General features: G+C 34.5%; 1 protein-coding gene across 1 annotated transcript in view; it reads left to right on the top strand.

Moving 5' to 3' along the window:
* The window catches only part of LOC143252358 (uncharacterized), a 65539-nt gene that overhangs the window by 35351 nt on the left and 10100 nt on the right, over positions 1-20088 (top strand). The window contains exon 2 of the mRNA XM_076504352.1: positions 5863-5961. Coding sequence (XP_076360467.1) covers positions 5863-5961 — 99 coding nt within the window. The remainder of the gene's footprint in view (positions 1-5862; positions 5962-20088) is intronic.

The following is a 20088-nucleotide window of genomic DNA, read 5'->3' as shown; positions in this document are numbered from 1 at the left end:
TTTGGTGACGTGGAAAATCGACCTGGAACTTGGTGTTTAGGTAAAAGGAACTGTAATGTTTCTATTTCTGCTGTTTATTTTGATTTTATCTTTATATAAGTTAGTTAGCTATTCTTATAACCATTATGCACTTTACACAAAACTAAACCTGACACAAACAACTCTAGGTTATGATTGGCTAGTTCTTAAGGCCAATTCACATGGATCATCCGGTTCAAGTGACATCGACATCCGAGCCTATATAATTCATCACACTCATTAAACATAACCCTTTATTATTTATTCTTCTGAAGAATAGTCAACTATTCGAAAGCACTCGAGTTTTTGGTCTTGTTTTGAAAACAGTACAATTTGTGTAGGTGACCCTCTGTGCTAACTACTTAACCTGAAGCAGTACAATAACTGTGGGCTACGAACCGTGATAACAATAAAAATAATAGGGGCTAGGAACCATGATAGCAAAAAATAATTGTGGGCTATGAACCATGATAACAATAATATAATTTGGGGCTATGAACCGTGATAGCAATAAAATAACTATAGGCTACGAACTATGATAGCAATTAAATAATTACTATCATGTGTCTAGCCCATGCGATAGCGTAACTTTTCAACTAGTTGCTATTTTATGCAGCGTATTGTATTTACGCCTCTTGTTCCAATATTATATTATTTATGCCATCATTCCAATGGTTCAGCAGTAATTCTGAAGATTTAAAATGCTAAAAACCGGGTTTCAATACACGTTGAAGGTACAACACAAATAGCACATCATGTAACTTCATGATAAACAGAGAACTTTACTATCTAAACGTTATTAAAACTTTTGTGTATACTGGTATGCTTTACAAGGCTTATAGCTGTTTTGTACTGAACCTTTGACTTATATGAATGACAACTGTTCATTTTTTACGCAAGTTTGTTGGAATATTCAGTTTATTATCTTATTATTTTTAACATGTAAATATCAGCTTTTAGACACAAAGGGATAAAATCTGACCGAATAACAACACGCAAAACGTCCGAAACAAGGAAATGAAGTGTGATCGACTAACAACTCACGAAACGTTCCAAATAAGGAAATGAAGTGTGATCGACTAACAACTCACGAAACGTTCCAAATAAGGAAATGAAGTGTGATCGACTAACAACTTACGAAACGTTCCAAATAAGGAAATGAAGTGGGATCGACTAACAACTCACGAAACGTTCCAAATAAGGAAATGAAGTGGGATCGACTAACAACTTACGAAACGTTCCAAATAAGGAAATGAAGTGGGATCGACTAACAACTCACGAAACGTTCCAAATAAGGAAATGAAGTGTGATCGAATAACAACACACGAAACGTTCCAAATAAGGAAATGAAGTGGGATCGACTAACAACTGACGAAACGTTCCAAATAAGGAAATGAAGTGTGATCGAATAACAACAAACGAAACGTTCCAAGTAACGGAGTGTAATCTAATCGAGTCGCAACACACGAAACGTTCCAAATAAAAAAAAAGAAGTCTGATCATGTAGCAACACAGGAAACGTTACAAATAAGGAAATGAAGTGTGATTGAGTAGCAACACACGAAACGTTCTAAAGTAAAAAGATAAATTTCCTTAAAGAAAGTAAATATGGATATCAAAGATATCTATAAATAAAGATTGATATCTCTTTAAAACAAGAAATTAAATTGAAAGTATAATGCTATTTTAAACTAACAGCAAACTCTATAAATTCATTTTCTTATTTTAGACGGATATAAAGTGCTTCAATCATTTTAGAAATTCAATAAAACGATCTGATGTGCGATTATATGCATGAAATATATGTTTTATGTCAGGTTAAAAGGAACGTAGGAGTTCAGGCTTAACTACGCATGCCTTCGTTCAAGAAATCCATTTTTATCTTCCTTGTATTCCTATTATAATAAGCATAATACAACGCTTCTATTCGAATGAAAAGTGAATAATTTGTACCCATTAACCAAAATAAGTTCTGAACGTTTCTTGAAAGTAACGTTTTAAGGAATTCATTTTTGTAGTCGACGTAAGAATACAATTAGTGAAAATGAATCCGTACTTGTTTCGTAAAAAGTTTAATGCATTACTTAAAAGAATTAACCTAATTATAAGAGGATTTTAGAAGAAAAAAAAACATCACTGATGTTTTCAAGCAACACAAGTAATGGTAGTAAGATTCTATCGAAATGAAAGAACGTACATGTCGAAATAATTTCTTAACAAAAGTGCAAAGTTTCGAGGTTATTACAACAGTTATACATTTAACATATACCGAGGCCGGAACTTTTTCTTATAACGATCTTCTTTCGCATATCAACTTTATGCCATGAAAATTCTACGTCTTCTCAGCTGTTAATGTTTTTTTTTTTTTTCTGTAATAATATATATTACTCGTTTCTTGTAATTTATATCTTGCGTGTACTTCCTGTCGAATTACTAATCTTCATCTTTATAACATTACATTCCTGAACCCGAAGCGCTGATGTCGTGTCTAACGTTACGAATCTAGTTTTTCTCCCGTTCTCGAATTACCGTCAACACATTAAAGTCTCGCCTCTGTTGGTCGCCTCTTTTTGCTGACTTTATACAATAACTTGAAAGTTTTCTCTGTACTTACTAGTTAAATGTGTTAGGAAACATATCAAATACTTCATTTATTTACCTGTTAACACAAGTCATTACAACCATTTTGATGTCTACACAACAGTAACAATATTAAAAATGTGTTGAAAGAATTTAAATATGGCTGACTTATTCCAAGACATTTTACTAAATGAAAACTTATGTTGCAGCTTAATGTTTTAATTTTTACCTATTGGACAATTGTTATAAAACTATGACTTTTTTATCTTTTCCCCCTCAAAATAACTTTTACAGCATGTAAATTGTTTACCTAATGAAATATTTGATTATAGCGAAACGATGTACAATGTTTTATTATAGTGCAATATATAGTGCAATATATATAGTGCAATTCTAACAAGTAACCGGCTAGAAACTACAGGAGAAGTATACTTATAATGTTCTCTGTAGCCGATCCCAAGTGGCACAGCGGCATGTCTGCGGGCTCACACCGCTAAAATTTGGGTTTCGATACACTATGTAGCTTTGTGCTTAATTCCAAACAAACAAATCTTTGTAGCCATTCAAGAAGTTAATGTAGGTGTCTAAGTGTGGTTTTATCATGTGATCAGTACCAAAAACTTACGTTTTGTATACTTTGCTTTTGTATTTGCATCATAAGTGTTTAGAATCCGTCAACAGAAGATATGCAAATCAAATAAGTTTTGTATTTTAGCACATATGTGCTTCTGAGGAATATAAGAGCCTAAAAGAAACAAACAACAAAAGTGGCTCGGCATGGCCAGGTGGTTAAGGCACTCGAGTCTTAATTCAAGAGTCGCAGGTTCGAATCCCTGTTGCACCAAACATGCTCGCACATTCAGCCGTGGGGATTTATAATGTGACGGTCAATTCCATTATTCGTTGGTAATAGAGTAGCTCAAGAATTGGCGGTAGGTGGTAATGACTAGATGCTTTCCCTCTAGCTTTACATTGCTAAATTAGGGACGGTTAGTGCAGATAATCCTTGCGTAGCTTTGAGCGAAATTCAAAACAAACAAACAAAAGTAGGCTTCCGATTATATTACTGATTAAACCAATATTATTGAGCTATGCTGTACAACATATTGAGACATGATGACAGCCGATTCGTATAAAATACTACAGTAAAACCTGTCTAAGCCAGAAATTACATCGGGCGGAAACCTGTACAAGTCGGAAATATTAAAATTTTGCAGCATATATTGCGGAACCTGCGCAACTCTCTTTCACTTACCTCATCTATCAACAAGTAGGATTAGAACCTGAGTAAGGCGGAAAAAATGTTTTGATAAAATATTAATTTCTTATTTAATTAATAATTTCTTTAAATATTAATAAATTGTTGTTTTTTTAATAATTTGTTTAAATATTAATAAATTCTCGGACATTTTGTTACAGTAAGTATTGGTTAAATATATTTAGTTCTTTTTTCTGCAATACTTATTTTTGCAGTTAAATTAGATTCGTGATTTGTAAAAATATATTTGTCTTTTAAGTGCAAAATTTTACTCTTTAAATAATTCTCACGAAAAAATGAATTCCTATCTTCCCTAATTTTAAAATTTAGGGAAACGTTGCCATGGGTAACAGGTAAAAGTGAAAATCCGCGCTGTTTCAAAGATTTGAGGAAGAATCAAGTTCCTGTGGAATGGAAAGCGAATAATAATGGTGGATGACAAGTGCTATATTCGAGGAATTTTTGAACAAATTAAACAGAAAAATGGAACAAGAAAATAGGAATATTCTACTTTTCCTAGATAATGCAACTTGTCACCCAAAAGTTCAACTTTCAAATGTCTGTTTAGTCTTTCTACCTCCATGTACAACATCAGTTCTACAGCCACTAAATAATGGAATTATACAGTGTATAAAATTGAAATACAGAAAATTGATGCTTCAGTATATTATTGCAAACATGGACGACTGTAAGAGAGCATCTGAAGTGACCATGAAAATTGACTGGTCAGATGCAATTGTATTTTTATGTCATTCAATCAAATGCATAAAAGATGAATGCATAATAAAGTGTTTTCGAAACTGTGGATTTATTCCTGATAATGACGAAGATTGTGGAGAAGTTGTTTGTTATGATGATTCAAGTGAAATTCAAACTTTGATTTAGAAGACTGATGCAGATGATTCTGTGAACACGGAAAGTTTTGTGAACGTTGACAAGAATGTTTAAACGAAGTTATCAAATTTATTTAAAATCTATAATAGAATCGCAAAATGGTAACAGTGTGAGAAATTCAGAAGATGAACAAAATGGAAAAGACAGTGAGGAAATAGAAATTCCTACTTCATCGCAAGTGTTAAGTTATATTAACGCTATCAAATTGTATGCAAAGACGAAGGGGGAAAATGAACTTCATAAAAAGACCGCAGAATTGGCGTTCTATTTTAACTTCATGAGAAAGTCCATTAAAAAAAACGAAACAGTTGAAATTGAACACTGTCTTCAAATAAATTTGATTAAGATTTTGTGTACTTATGTATATTTTGAATGTCTATTTTTGTTCTTATTCCAATAAATATAGCATAAACAGTATAAATTTATTCACAAACGTCTTACTTCTCTTGAGTGAAGCAAGTATAACGTTCCACTCAAAATTTATATATAATAATATATATAAGCCGAAAAAAACCTGTTTAAGCCGGAAATTTCACTCGGTCCCTTGCGATTCCGCCTTAGACAGGTTTTATCGTATTACCTCACCAATGAAATTCATCATTCGAATATTCAACGTACAGAATAATGACGTATGGAAAGAGTAGTTTTTCTTTATTTCTTTGACAACCATGTTTGTCCAAAACAATATTAATCAGTAATCCTATCTACTGGTTCCAGGTTTTAAAGATCAAATTTTCCATCACCAAGGTCTTCCTTTATCCTCTATGTTTGTTCCCTCCTGCCACTATTCTCTCCCTTCCTTTATGATGCAGTTTTGTAGACCTGTATTCATACGAGTATTATGAGCAGAGAAATCCTATTATACAAACGATATTAATACGTTCTTGGACAAAAAGAACAACAACAACAAAATGCTGCGAGACCCGAGCGTGCGCTATGCGCAACAGAATAGAATGAGATAACCAACGTCTATTAGTTTCGGTCGAACTTCTTTCAACAAAATAATAAAACGTCTTGTGAAGATATGGACAGGCAGAATCTCGAGTAAGAACACTTAGGGAAGATTTAGTATTCTTCATCATGCCTTACATACATTCTTTTCTTTTTTATAGGAGAAAGAAGGCGTTCGTTATTCACTAACACTGAAGGTGCAATCTTCAGAAGTTGACACTAAAGAATGTAAGAAGAAAACCTCAAATTTCGTATTACAAGTAAGTAATGGCTGTGGTATTTTACGAGTTTCACATCTAGATGTTCGCCAGTCAATTTATTTCAACATTTTTTTTGTCTAGATAGTTATTTATACATCAGCCCAGTTATTAGATAGTTATTTATACATCAACCCAGTTATTAGATAGTTATTTACATCAACCCAGTTATTAGATAGTTATTTATACATCAGCCCAGTTATTAGATAGTTGTTTATACATCAGCCCAGTTATTAGATAGTTATTTATACATCAGCCCAGTTATTAGATAGTTATTTATACATCAGCCCAGCTATCAGATAGTTATTTATACAACAGCCAAGCTATCGGATAGTTATTTATGCATCAGCCAAGCTAACGGATAGTTATTTATGCATCAGCCCAGCTATCATATAGCTATTTATACATCAGCCCAGCTATCAGATAGTTATCTATACATCAGCACAGCTATCAGATAGTTATTTATACATCAGCCCACCTATCAGAGTACCTATTTCAATTTTATCGTTTCTCCATCTTTTAATTTTCTCCGTATTTTAGCATCTCTCTAGACTACTATTACATACGTTCTCAATTTGCTTATCTCATCATTAGCTCTTTCGTTACACTAGTTCATATGAATCGTGGAAGTAGTATTTACAATGTAAATTCACATATTAGTGTATACAATAAAACTGTCATGGTTTGGGAGAACAATTAACAGGAAATAAATGTTTATTTGAATGGATTACAATAAAGTTTTTTTTTTAAATATGCCCAGGTTGCCATGTTTTAACATCGACACGCTGTTAAATTTTAAGTTCATACTTCTCTGTCACTGAATTTATATATGTATATATAAATGTTTTTTCTTAGTTTTGCTCTGAAGAACACTTTATGTAACACTCAGTCCATAGTGAATTTAATATTCACAATAATTACCATGTTTCAAGTTGTGCTTTAAATGTATGTCCTTCGTTTAGCGACATAAACGTATGCATTAGTGATCGAAAAAAAAACAACAGAAAAAATGCATTCATACACGCATAGCAAAACTGCTTACCGTGTCACTAGTTTGTTAAACATGTTTTAATTAGTTGCATATCCACGTACCTTGTGACTGTTTGTAGGAAGTACATTAGATGGGACCTCATGACTAAATCAACGTAAGGTACACGTTCATAATTGTTAACTCTTGTTTCACGGGATTATCGAATTCAATTTAACAACAATAATCGATGCACGTGAAACCTAAAAGAAAAAAATGACACGTAATGAAATAATAAAGTGAGTGCCTTTACACTATATATAATTTAAATGCCGTATATTTATACATATGCGTGTTAACGAAGTAAAGAACTCGAATTACCTTTTGTAATCGGGTGACGTAAATTGTAAAAGAATGTAATACCATTGGTACCTGTTTCAAGGCACGTGTTTTCTGCATTTCGAATTAATAACTTGTCTAATATTGCATTTTACAAAATAAAAATTGAAAGTGAGAAATTAGCTTATATAATGAGTTTAATGTTAAACTTTAACGTGTTCGGAAAACAGCTGTGTTTAACTGATATTAAATTACTAGTTGCTCAACACAAGTTTGTTAACCAGATGATAAAAACCTAAGAAACTTTGGACCACAGCTATATTCATCATGAGCATAATTCGTTATATTTGATCTGAGTGAAATAAACTTAGACCTGGCATAGACAGGTGGTTAGGGCGTTTGACTCGCATTCTGAGGGTCGCGGGTTCGAATCCCCGTCTCATCAAATATGCTCGCCCTTTCAGCCGTGGGGGAGTTATAATGTTACGGTCACTCCACAATTCACTGATTAAAGAGTAGCCCAAGAGTTAGCGGTGGGTAGTGATGACTAGCTACCTTCCATCTAGCCTTACACTGCAAAATGCGGGACGGCTAGCGCAGATAGCTCTCGTGTAGCTTTGCGCGAAATTAAAACCAATGAAACGAAGTATCTAGAAAAATAATTAAGTCTTTGGGGTAATGGCGTGCTTTGCATATTAAGTGTTATGTCAGCATAAATGAATTTTTACCTGTGATTTATCACGTAGTATAGCTACGATAAATTTCATGTTGATATTGTAGTTGAATTTAAACTGAATTATAATTGAAACAAAAGTTAAGCGCATTGTTGCTAAAAGAAACAAAACGCATACTAAGATATTTGAGAAACAGCGCCTTCTATTATAAGACGAAACGTTGAAACTATAGAAAAATAAAATAAATGTTATGTTTTAGTAACACTAATTTAAATATTTTGTGTAGTGAATAGAGAAATTTTGAAAATACAATGGCATATTTCTCGTCACATATTACATTTTCACCAGTATGTGGCTCAGCAGTAGTGTTGGGAGTTTTCAATACTGAGGTTCGGAGTTCGAACCTTTTAGTGCGTACACCATAGCTAGCCTACTTTACAGCTTTATACTTACAAAAAACAAACACAAAAATATTCTATAATGTGAAAATAGTAACAAATACGGTTGTATTTAATGAATGACGAGCTTTCATTAACTAAAGTATTTCGTTGTATTCTCGTAAATTACACATTTCAATTTTTAACGTATTGGTTATTTGGACGATAGCATAACTGATTTCTTTTATGTTAGGGTACTAAATTTCTACTTAAGTTATCGACTGTTGTAAAATTCGAGTTTTTATATTTAGATAGTGAAATCTTTCCAATCAAAACGTTTTGTTGTATTTAGTGGATGTTGCAAATATATAGGGTAAACTACGTTATGTTGAATCATTAGAAGGTTGTATGAAAACGACCTTGCAAATAAGCAAGTCATGTGATAATTATAGATGGCATAGCTATGTTTGGACGGGATGTATCAGAACTACATTTTCAATTCCTTGGTGTTTCATTCACTCGCATTAAAAATACATGTTCAAGTCGTGGATTTAGAATTTCCAAGATGGCGATATCCCTTATACTAATTGCATTGAAAAAGAAAGGTATGTATATCAGTTTGGGATACAGGACCACACAGAATGAGACTTGTAACGAGTCGTACTCCATCTGTGGAAAACAAAGTGCTATGAACGTTTATCAGAAGATGAGAATACACGAACACGCGGACTAGTGGTAATAGTACACAACTTTATACAGAAGTATTTCCGTCTGAAGGAAATGGGACACAAATCACGTGTACACAAACTGTTTGCACAACATATATCAAACACTTAGAGAATGAAACAAGGGGTTTTGCTGTTTCATTTCGTCTATGTTTTTTTCTTCTTTTTTTGGGCTCTCACACTGTTGAAACAATCGCCAGAACGCCATTATTCTCGTACACTATATGACTTACGAAAAACAAGCACGGAGGAGGGTGTATGTTTCAAATATGACAGACTTACAACGAAGCCCTTTGCAATATAACTAGGCTACAGAGCAATTGTCAGGATGCGCAGTCATCAGACAGAGTATGCCCAGTTATGAAAATTTGAACTGTGTGTGTGTGTGTTTTCTTATAGCAAAGCCATATCGGACTATTTGCTGAGCCTACCGAGGGGAATCGAACCTCTAATTTTAGCGTTGTAAATCCGTAGACTTACCGCTGTACTAGCAGGGGGCATATGGATTGTAACGACTTGATGATGTTCAAAAATCGCTTAAACATAATTTACTCAACTTCTGTATTCGTTTTATGTGTAAACATATGAATTTAATACAGTTGTATCTTTTGAATATTGCGCAAAGCTACACGAGGGTTATCTGCGCTAGCTGTCTTAATTTTGGAGAGATAGACTAAAGAGAAGACAGCTAGTCAACATCACCTTCCACCAATTCTTGGACTACTCTTTTATCAAACAATAGTGGGATTGACCGTTACATACCGTATTTTCCGGTTAATAAGCCGAGGCCAATTTTCAGCTCTGAAAATGAGGGTTTTTGCTTATTACTGCCCAATAAGCCGAAGCCATTTTTAAGAAGTGACAAGTTTCTTCAAAATGATTTCTTAGTCTCGTTTCAGTGTCAGCATGCATGTTGTGTGTGATCATTGGCGTTCTGTAGTAAAGCAGAACGTGTCGTATTGAGACAGAGATGGAATCAATATGTCATTCGTTATTGGCTCCACTCACTGTAATTAGGTAACCAATGAAATTCCAGAAACAACGTTTCACTGTAGTCTTAACGTGCTTTGCTGATGGGACAAAATTACCGCCTATGGTAATTTTCAAAAGAAAAACATTTCCTAAGAAAAGAAATTTCCGAAAGGAGTGATCGGCCAATAAGCCGACCCCCAAAAATCAGGTCCAAAATTTAGGGCCAGAAATTCGGCTTATTAGGCGGAAAATACGGTAATTGCCATCATAAGGTTGAAAGAATAAGCATGTTTGGTTGTGAATGAGATTCAAACTTGGGACCCGCAGATTGTGAGTAGAGTTCCGTAACCACTAGGTTACACCAGGCTTATAAATTTATTATAATGGTTAATGAATTAATTTTGCCAATAATATGATCGTAACTTTTCACATTACAGTTTCTGAATGATAAAAATGCACGTTCATTTTAGTAATTTTTTTCTATTGTAAGTTAAAGGAATAAGAAGTAGCTAGAGTGTGTGTGTTTCTGTGTTTTCTTAGAGCAAAGCCACATCGGGCTATCTGCTGAGCACACCGATGGAAATCGAACCCCTGACTTTAGCGTTGTAAATCCGTAGAAGTAACTAGAAAAAAATTCTTAAAATTATTATTATATGCTAAGGCGATAAAAATAATGTGACAAAAATAGGATTATTTATGTTATTATTTAATGTATTACTTCAAAATATTTAAAATTATTCAAAACGAAGTCTTTCAACGGAAGAGATATAACTTGTCTCGAGTGACCTTTGTGATATAAGTTTCAGGCCTAATGCAACTTAGTAGGTTTAGTCAGTTCAGACTATTTTTCTCTCAAAGGTTACATAAAGGCTATCTGTGCAAAACTGTCTCTGATTTTGAACTAGTAGACTAGAAACAAAAATTATCCAGTGAAAATCACCCACCGCCAACACTTTCCAGATCGAAAAATGAGATTCGATTACCACTCAAACAGTGTACACACGACTTCAACGTGCAGGGAGGGTTTTCATGGCAACGGGACGCGAAGCACGACACCTTTTCAATATACATTCCAGGCACGCTAACGAGTACGACACGCTCGACAGTGTCAACTGGATAATTGGTATATTTTACTACAGAACTACTCAAACAATATTCTGTGTATGTAGAAGAGCTATACGTGTGAAGCGATGGTTTTAGGGGTGTTCATATAACAATAAAGAACCAAAGGAAATAATAGTAACTCACTTTATGCAGCGTTGTTAGGATTTATGCGTAAGACGGGTTTATCATAATGGTTGTTAATATATAAATTGTTAGTATATAGCTTACTAATTTAGAGTCTTTAATTGTAATTTTCGTTTTGCTTTAAATAGTTTATTGGCCCGGCATGGCCAGGTGGGTTAAGGCGTTCGACTCGTAATATGAGGGTCGCGAATCCCCGTCGAAACAAACATGCTCGCCCTTTGAGCCGTTGGGACGTTATAATATGACGATCAATCCCACTATTCGTTGGTAAAAGAGTTAATGGTGGGTGGTGATGACCACCTGCTTTCCCTCTACTGGTACACTGATAAATTAGGGACGGCTAGCGTAGATAATCTTTGAGTAGCTTTGCGCGAAATTCCAAACAAACAAAGAAATATTTTATTACTACAATACTTGTAAAGACGTAGCTTTTAATGGTTTTTATGTTACAAATCAAATAAAATTTACTAAACCACTAGAAAAAGTGTTTGAAACACGCCATTTGCCATGATTTGGTGGTATAAAAGGGTAAAAGTTTGGCTTTGAGATATCTGTTTTTAAAGCAGATGGATATCACAAGGAAATTTCATACTTGTCTGATCAAAGGAATATTTTATTTCTGCATTTACGTTTACAGTAAGTGTTACTTTTAAATAGTTGTTGTCTTTCTCTGCTTGTTAAAACTTTATTTGTAAGAAAAAGAGATGCTGTGAACGTTTAGGAGAAGTTTTTAAAAACAATGTGTTAACCAAAAGATGCTCTTTGTCGTCTTATATCAAATAAAGTACCAGTTAGAATAAAACATAGCGCAGATCTGGTAGAGGAATTAATGGTCAGTCTCGTTGAAGAACTGGCTGTCTGAGACAGAGATCTACAGGGTCACTTGACAAGATGTGACACATCTCTCAACGTCTTTAACAAGCGTGCAGGTATGTCACTTTTGTCTCGACAAGTTCATTACTTTGGAGCTATAATTCATTAGGTTGAAGTCAAGACTAATCACAGGAGCGCATACCAGCGTTAGCAGTTATAAGTTCTTGTACTGTGTATCAATAAAAATACTATTCCGCTGGATGTACAGTTGGTTACTTCCATTACTTCTTATGCCTACTCATACCATATTTCAATCACTATAAAAGAAAGTAGCGTTGGATATCGATTCAGGTTTTCATTAAGTTAGAATACTCGCTTCATTTGGCACATAGGAAGGGACATGGATTATCTCCAATAATATTATATATATATGTATTGGTTCACGTGTAGTTAGTTAGTTTGTATACTGGATGTTTGCTAACTCTGAAAAACTACTCTGTATTTTGTTGTGAGTGAAAATGCACTCTTACTGGAAAGTTGTCGTACAAGCATCTTTTTGAAGTCTGGTTCTAATATCACTGAACTAACATGGTATCTGATTGCGGGTGCAAACATATGTTTTACTTTCATGGCAGGTATCTAATGATTAATAATATTGACAGGCAGTAGTCACCTGTGCGTATTCTGAATAATGTTCTATCTATTGCAGACGTCAGAACAAATCTATATTTTGTTTGGAAGCGGTTCCACATGTTACTAATGATTGACAGAGAACAAAAATGGAACATCTAAATATTTCTTTTGTTTGTTTGGAAGCGGTTCCACATGTTACTAATGATTGACAGAGAACAAAAATGGAACATCTAAATATTTCTTTTGTTTGTTTGGAAGCGGTTCCACATTTTGCTAATGACTGACATTTAACAGAAGTGGAATATTCAAGTATTTGCTTTGAAGTCTAGCCATTGTTCTTGAATATTTTAGCGCACTTTACAATCTGCAAATGAGGTTACGTGAAAACACTGTATACAGGCTGTCAGCAAATGAATACACCAAACGTAAAGTTGAATAACTTTATTGTTATATGAGATAATAACATAACTTGAATATAAATACAAGTGACAAGGTTGTAAATTTTGTTTTGCTGTAAGAAGTTTTGTTTTATTCTTAGATTTTTGACGAACGAACTGTGAATGGCAATTCATACCTACACATACAACAATTCATACCTACACATACAACAAGAGTACTTTATTATACAGCTCCGAGAAACTTCTGACTTGTTACCAAGAGCTATCTTCTAACAGGATGGAGCACAACTCCACTTTCATTGAATTGTTAAAGTATTTTTAAGCCAAACTTTTCCAGAACCTTGGATTGGTATGGGAAGACATGTAAAATAGTTCTCTCATTCGTCAGATTTAACCCACTTAGATTTTCATCTCTGGGGCTTTTTGAAATAATAAAGAAACATCTATGTCAGAAAATGTTTTCTCAGAAATTGAACACAGAATCAGATTAATTACAGTGAATGATTGAAAACACGTAGAATTCAATTACTTATTAAAACTTACAACCCTCTATTTGTCTTTGTGTTCACTTTTGTTATCTCAAATAAAAATTAAGTTATATTATTTTGTCTTTGGTATATTCATTTTCGGACACCCTGTATATAATATACACTGACTGACTTGTGTTTGTATTCTAGATTACATAAATGATTGTCAGTGAAATAAGGGAAGTGACTGGATTTATTTTACAATCGATAACATTATCCTACCATAAGTAAAATGTTACACTTTCCTACAGTATATTTCAAAATGTTTCATAGTATGATATAATCGAATCCTTTACTGAATGTTTCATGTTTCTTCACCTCATATTTGATTTTATTTATCGATTTATTATCGCAAAGCTAATAGCTATTTGTCCTCTAGTCTCGGATTTTAGTGTTGTAAGCCCGTAAATGTACCACTCAATTTTAGTATTGTATTTCCCCAGGCTTTCCTGCTGAGCCCATAGAGATGGGATAGCATAATGTTTTGCAAAGCAAATAAATTTTGTAATATTTATATAGGATATTACAAAACAGTTGATAAGTAAATTAATTTGAACAATAACTAATATATATAAATATCCAATATATTTAAAAATCCAATTCCTTTAAAGCTTTAATTAGCAAGGATTTTCAGTGGAACAGAAATGAAAAGAAAATCAGTACTTACGTTTGATTCTCAGTGATTAAAAAAGACAATTAGTAATATTTAATGAGTGAGTAACTCCGAACTTTTTAGTAACATTCGTTAGGAATTCAGTTAAGTACACTCAGGATGCGAGAGTTTGATGCACGTGAAAAAAAAAATCCCTTCCTACTCGAACAAAGTGTCACATATAAAGCTCACGTAATGTGACCTTTCTTTTCATTGCAACACAATTTAAAATTTATTAAAATGTTTTATTAAAGAATGGTTCATTTTACATATTCTGTAATTGTCACTTTGCATGATGTAAAACTGAACAGGATGTAGCTACCTATTCCGCTACTAGTGATTCGCTTTACACAATACATACAGTTGTCTTTTTTCTTTTTTTATACTTGATGAACTTTAACATCAGAAGTATTTTGCAGCATTGTGATTTAGCTGGTGTTAACACCTCTAGCTCCGACACTTGCAAATATTTTTCTATTTTATTACGAACGTCAACGGCTGGATAATTGACGCTAATATTGCAAACCAGTATTATATAGAAGGTACGTTGATGACGTATTTCTACTCTTTCACTCGTCAGGAAGTTTTTAAAATACCTCAACTGAAGACATGTAGAAATAAACTTTACCTGAGAGATGAAAGGAAATAACTTTGTTATAGGTCCAAGTAAATAAAATAAACAATACCTTTATCTCATCTCTTTATCGTGAGAAAACATCTACTGTCTTATAAACATGTTTCTACAATTTCATACCAGATACTATTCGAAGTCTTTTATATTCAACGTATAATATTTGTTCTGAATACTTTTATCGTCACTAAGACACTTTCAAGATGTGTAACCTATTACAAAATAAAGACCATTTTCTTAATTTATTACACTTTCTTATAATAACATGTTTAACGACAAAGAGTCTATAAAACAAGGCATACACTTCTTATCACTCCTTCATGTTTTAAACTTAAATTGCAAAAATAATCAAAATATGTTATCCACAAACTAAGTTATGTTTAGTATTTAAGTCAACATGTAAAATGAACAGCTCTCACCATTTCTATGCCTCGTGGATTGCATATAAGTACTCTTGTGGTAGCTGTAAAGCTATTTATATTAGTAAAACTACGTAACCTTCAAGTACGTGCACACGAGCATATGGGAGTTTCAGCTAACAGTTGATATAAACTAACCAACCCATCTGAGTCTTGCATCCAGTCGCATGGCAAAAAATAACAACCATCACATACTACTAAAACCTTAAAATTCTCGAGTCTGGAACCACAGATTACGAACTTGTCCTTTTTCAGTTATCATAAAAAATAAATAATAATATCAACTTCTCCATGTTCTCATTAATGAAATTAGTTTCAGATGCATAACGTTTTTATTTGATTATTATTATTATTTTAAAGATACTGTGTTTATACTTGTATTTAAATTTTTCTTTATTTTGATTTTCCTTAATAATATTATTAAGCACCAACAGATCAGTAAAACATGCAGTAAAATTAGTATTTTTGTTGCAACAATACTTTAAATGCAATATTACTAATATAAAACAAAAGTATTCGTTTGTTTGTTTGTTTTGGAATTTCGCACAAAGCTACTCGAGGGCTATCTGTGCTAGCCGTCCCTAATTTAGCAATGTAAGACTAGAGGGAAGGCAGCTAGTCATCACCACCCACCGCCAACTCTTGGGCTATTCTTTTACCAACGAATAGTGGGATTGACCGTCACATTATACCTCCCACGGCTGGGAGGGCGAGTATGATTAGCGCGACGCGGGCGCGAACCCGTGACCCTCGGATTACGAGTCGCACGCCTTACGCGCTTGGCCATGCCAGGCCCCTCAAAAGTATTCTAATCGCGGACACCGAAATGTACAAGTCCATGTCTTAAGCCTAATATATGTTAAGCCATTATTAAGTATGGCCTATATTCGATAAAAGATATAAATTTAATAAATTAACATTGTATATCGTCCACGTTTTTCTGCTTTAGTATAGTTAGGACAAACTTTAACATGATTAATATAAACACTACATAAAATTATAATGTTCTTTTATTACCTAATGTTAGATCTTTTTCAAAAACTTTAAGCTTTTAATGAGTTGTTGTAAAAAATGTCTAATAAAATATTTACAAGCATTAAAATGAAGTGCACGTTCATTTTCAGGATATACAAACAACTAATTATTATTATAACAAAATATTTGTATACTACACTAATTACGATCAATCATATTGTAACCGATTACATTTTTGGTCATGTACAAAAAATGCTTGTTAATCAATGTTTTTTAAAGGATATCATGAATTAACATTTTGAGGTATTAACACTCATGGTGTAATTAAAAGCAATTCACAAACGTCTGTAATTAAATATGATTCTGATTATTGTGGTGTTTTAACTATTTATTTTAGACTTCTCATTGTTTTAAATATTTTATAATGGAAAGAACGAGGATGATGTAAGTTTCGAACGAGCTCTGGAAGCAAAGACGTTGTTTTAGTAGTAGGTGGCTCTCTCAATTTTAGGGGTGGTAAGAATTATATATTTCCCAGAAGCAATTTGACATTCGTCATTTTCTATATTTTCTTGAAGGTTTAATTTCGGTATAAAAGTTGGGCCTCTCTGTGTGGATTCCTCTTCGTGGTGAGGGGACCTCCCAGGGAAGATTCTGTAGTTTTAGTTTACCTCCTCTGGGACCTGAACATCCACCCACGAGTTTGACGTGGGTGGCGACCTGTAAATGGGAGGAGAGGATCCTGCTAGTTGAAAGGTCCAATCCTAACACACCACTTTGGCTTTGAATTCCTGTAGACGGGAGGCCTTGGGGTGGCCCCCCAGGGTAAATCGACAAATCCACTTGGGCTAGGGACAATTGAGTACCAGTGTTGGACGTCCTCAATGGGTTTGTGGACATTGTTTGTGTTTAGGTATAGTGCTCACGAAATCCTGGTGTTGATGCAATGTCCTTGTTTGGCAATGTAGTACATCCTCTCGTAGTGTTCCATGGTGGTTGGGGTCAGGGGTATCGAAGCATTTTTTCTTTATTATGAATCCTGCTAATCAAAATCTAAATAAAGTAGTGAAACAACAGACCATTGGTAAACAACCACATCTTGAAGATTCTGAACACCAATCTTCAACTTCTTCAACATCTGTACCTCATTTTCTGATATTACATTCTTTATCAGACAAATCTTTAGGGCAAATCTCTCCCTTTTGTAATTCAGAAGGAACTATAGAAGCTTGCTGGCTCTCCTAAGTCAGTCACAAAGCTACATTCATGTGAGATCTTGGTGGAGACAACCACTACTAAACACAGTGAACTCCTCTTGCATTCGAAGACCACTGGGGATATACCCATTGAGGTTACTTCCCATGCCATTTTGAACTCGTCACTTAGTGTTATTGTTGAGAGGGATTTGAAGAACATCCCCGAGTTAGAGATTCTTGCTGATTTCTCCACTTAACGTGTTGCTGCAGTGAGGCATGCCTCTACTCGCAAAGATGGAATTATGATACCGACTAATATCCTAATTTTGATGTTTACATCACTATTCCCATCTGCTACCATCAAGGCAAGTTATCTAAACTGCAAAGTATGGCCATATATTCCGAACCCTCTCAGATGTTTCCAATGTCAAGATTTGGTCACTCAAACACATCATGTCGTGGTTCCTTGACGTGTTCTCGTTGCGGTGGCAAGGACCAAGAAGTCTTCGAGTGTGAAATTGACCCTCATTGTGTTAATTTTAGTAGCTCTCACCCATCTTACTTTCGTTCATGTCCTAGGTGGGCGGAGGAGAAAGAGCTACAGCGTTTGAAAACGACTCACGGCATTTCTTTCCCCTAGGCTCGAAAGTTACTGTCCATCACTCCATCTCAGATGTATGATGTTCACTCCATTGTACTGCTACAGTGGAAATGCAGACAGATGTCTCTGTGCCTCCAAAAGAGTCGTTTTCAAATCATGTGAAAAGTCTCTTGGCCTCAATGGGTAAGAAAGTTGATGAGTCAACACCCATCTCTGTCCTCACCATTCCTTCCAGCAGATTCCCGTATTCACTTCCTCTGGTTCCAGGTTCGAGTGTTTTCTCGGGTCCATCTTCTTCTTCGGCCTCGAGATGCAGAACAATTACATACAGATCTATGTAAATGAATTATTCATTCACACCCTTAGTCGCTGAAATCTTCTTCTGTTCACTCGATCCAGGGCAGGATCCATGGAGAGAAGAGAAGAGACGTGGTCGAAAATAAAAGAGCTCTCTGTCTAATTCCCCTCCAAGTAGATAAAAATGGTCACATTGATACAGTGGAACTGACAAGGTCTCTGTTCTAATTTAGATGATATCAAGGCAGTGATTGATTCTTGTCTTCCTGTGTGTCTTTTGTTACAAGAAATAATTCTAAAACCTCCCGATACAGTCATCTTTGGATATTTTTCTTACTACAGAAATGTCAGGTTGTATGAGTATGATGGCGCCAGACTATTTTCCTACCTTTCTCTAAGCCTGGGAATGATTCTAAGATTCCCTCAAACTACTGTCCAATTGCTTTATCAAACTGACTCTGTTAAACCTTAGAGAAGATGGTTAGTGCTCGTCTTGTTTGGTTCCTTGAATCAAACAAACTCTTCTCGCTCACCCAGTGTGGGTTCCAACAATAGCACTTCACTGTGAACAACCTGATTTGACTTGAAACGCTGATCAGAGAAACCTTTCCCAAGTGGCAACATATTGTGTCAGTATTCTTTAACCTTGAGAAGGTATGGTATTTTGCGAGACTTCCACTCATATTGATTGTGTGGCCATTTGCCCATTTTTATTAAAGATGTTTGAATGGACAGGCGATTCTAAGTTCATGTGGGTTCGACACTTTCCCGTTCTTTTCTACAGGAACTTGGAATCAGGGGTGTGTCTTGAGTGTCACACTTTTCAGTATAAAGATTAATGCCATCATTGTACAACTTCCTCCTACTGTTGCAAACATGCCCTATGCTCACAACTTCCACATTTTGTGTCAGTCGTCGAACATGAGGTTTATCACACGACAGCTACTGCCTGCCCTCAATCATTTACCGAATTGGGGCGCAGCAAACGGTTTAACTTTTTTCTCGCTAAAACTGTTTGTATGCACCGGGATATTAATACTGATCCTGATCTCCGTGTCGTTGAAAGTTGTGCTTCCCGTGGTCCCTGAGGCAAAGTTCTTGGGGCTTATCTTTGACTGTAAACTGACCTTTATAGACCAAGGCTAACTTTTACTACGATTTACTTGGACATGAGTTCAAACATCCGATACCGATCCATATTGTTGATTAGTAATTTTTAATGTATCTACTTTTTCTTTACTTATTTTAGGGTGGTTTTATTTCTACTTCAGGATCTTCAACTAACTATCTCTCCATAACTGTGAACAGTGAAGACCAGTATGAGTGAATACGTTTAGGGTGTAACCACCAAACTCCATATCCTTAATTAATTAATTGATTTTACATGTTACCTGAACTCAAATTTAATAAAGAACTCTTTTGTGATAATTATATATATATACATGTACAGGGTTGCCCATAATTAAATATGCAACTGAAAATTGATAATGTATTTAACGACACTTTACACATGACATGGAATTATGGGAAAGTTAATCCCGCAAGTGTTCAAGCTTAAATCCGTCACTATTCACGTTATCCTGGAGTCTGCTACAATCCTGTAGTTTCCGACATACGTCTGTCTATTTTTCCATTAAATTATGTAAATTCTCGTGTAAATCCTTTCATTTCGTCAACATTCCTCGC

The sequence above is a fragment of the Tachypleus tridentatus genome, chromosome 6 (assembly GCF_004210375.1).
Source record: "Tachypleus tridentatus isolate NWPU-2018 chromosome 6, ASM421037v1, whole genome shotgun sequence".
Taxonomy (NCBI): Eukaryota; Metazoa; Arthropoda; class Merostomata; order Xiphosura; family Limulidae; genus Tachypleus; species Tachypleus tridentatus.
This window is presented reverse-complemented; position numbering and strand designations above follow the sequence as displayed.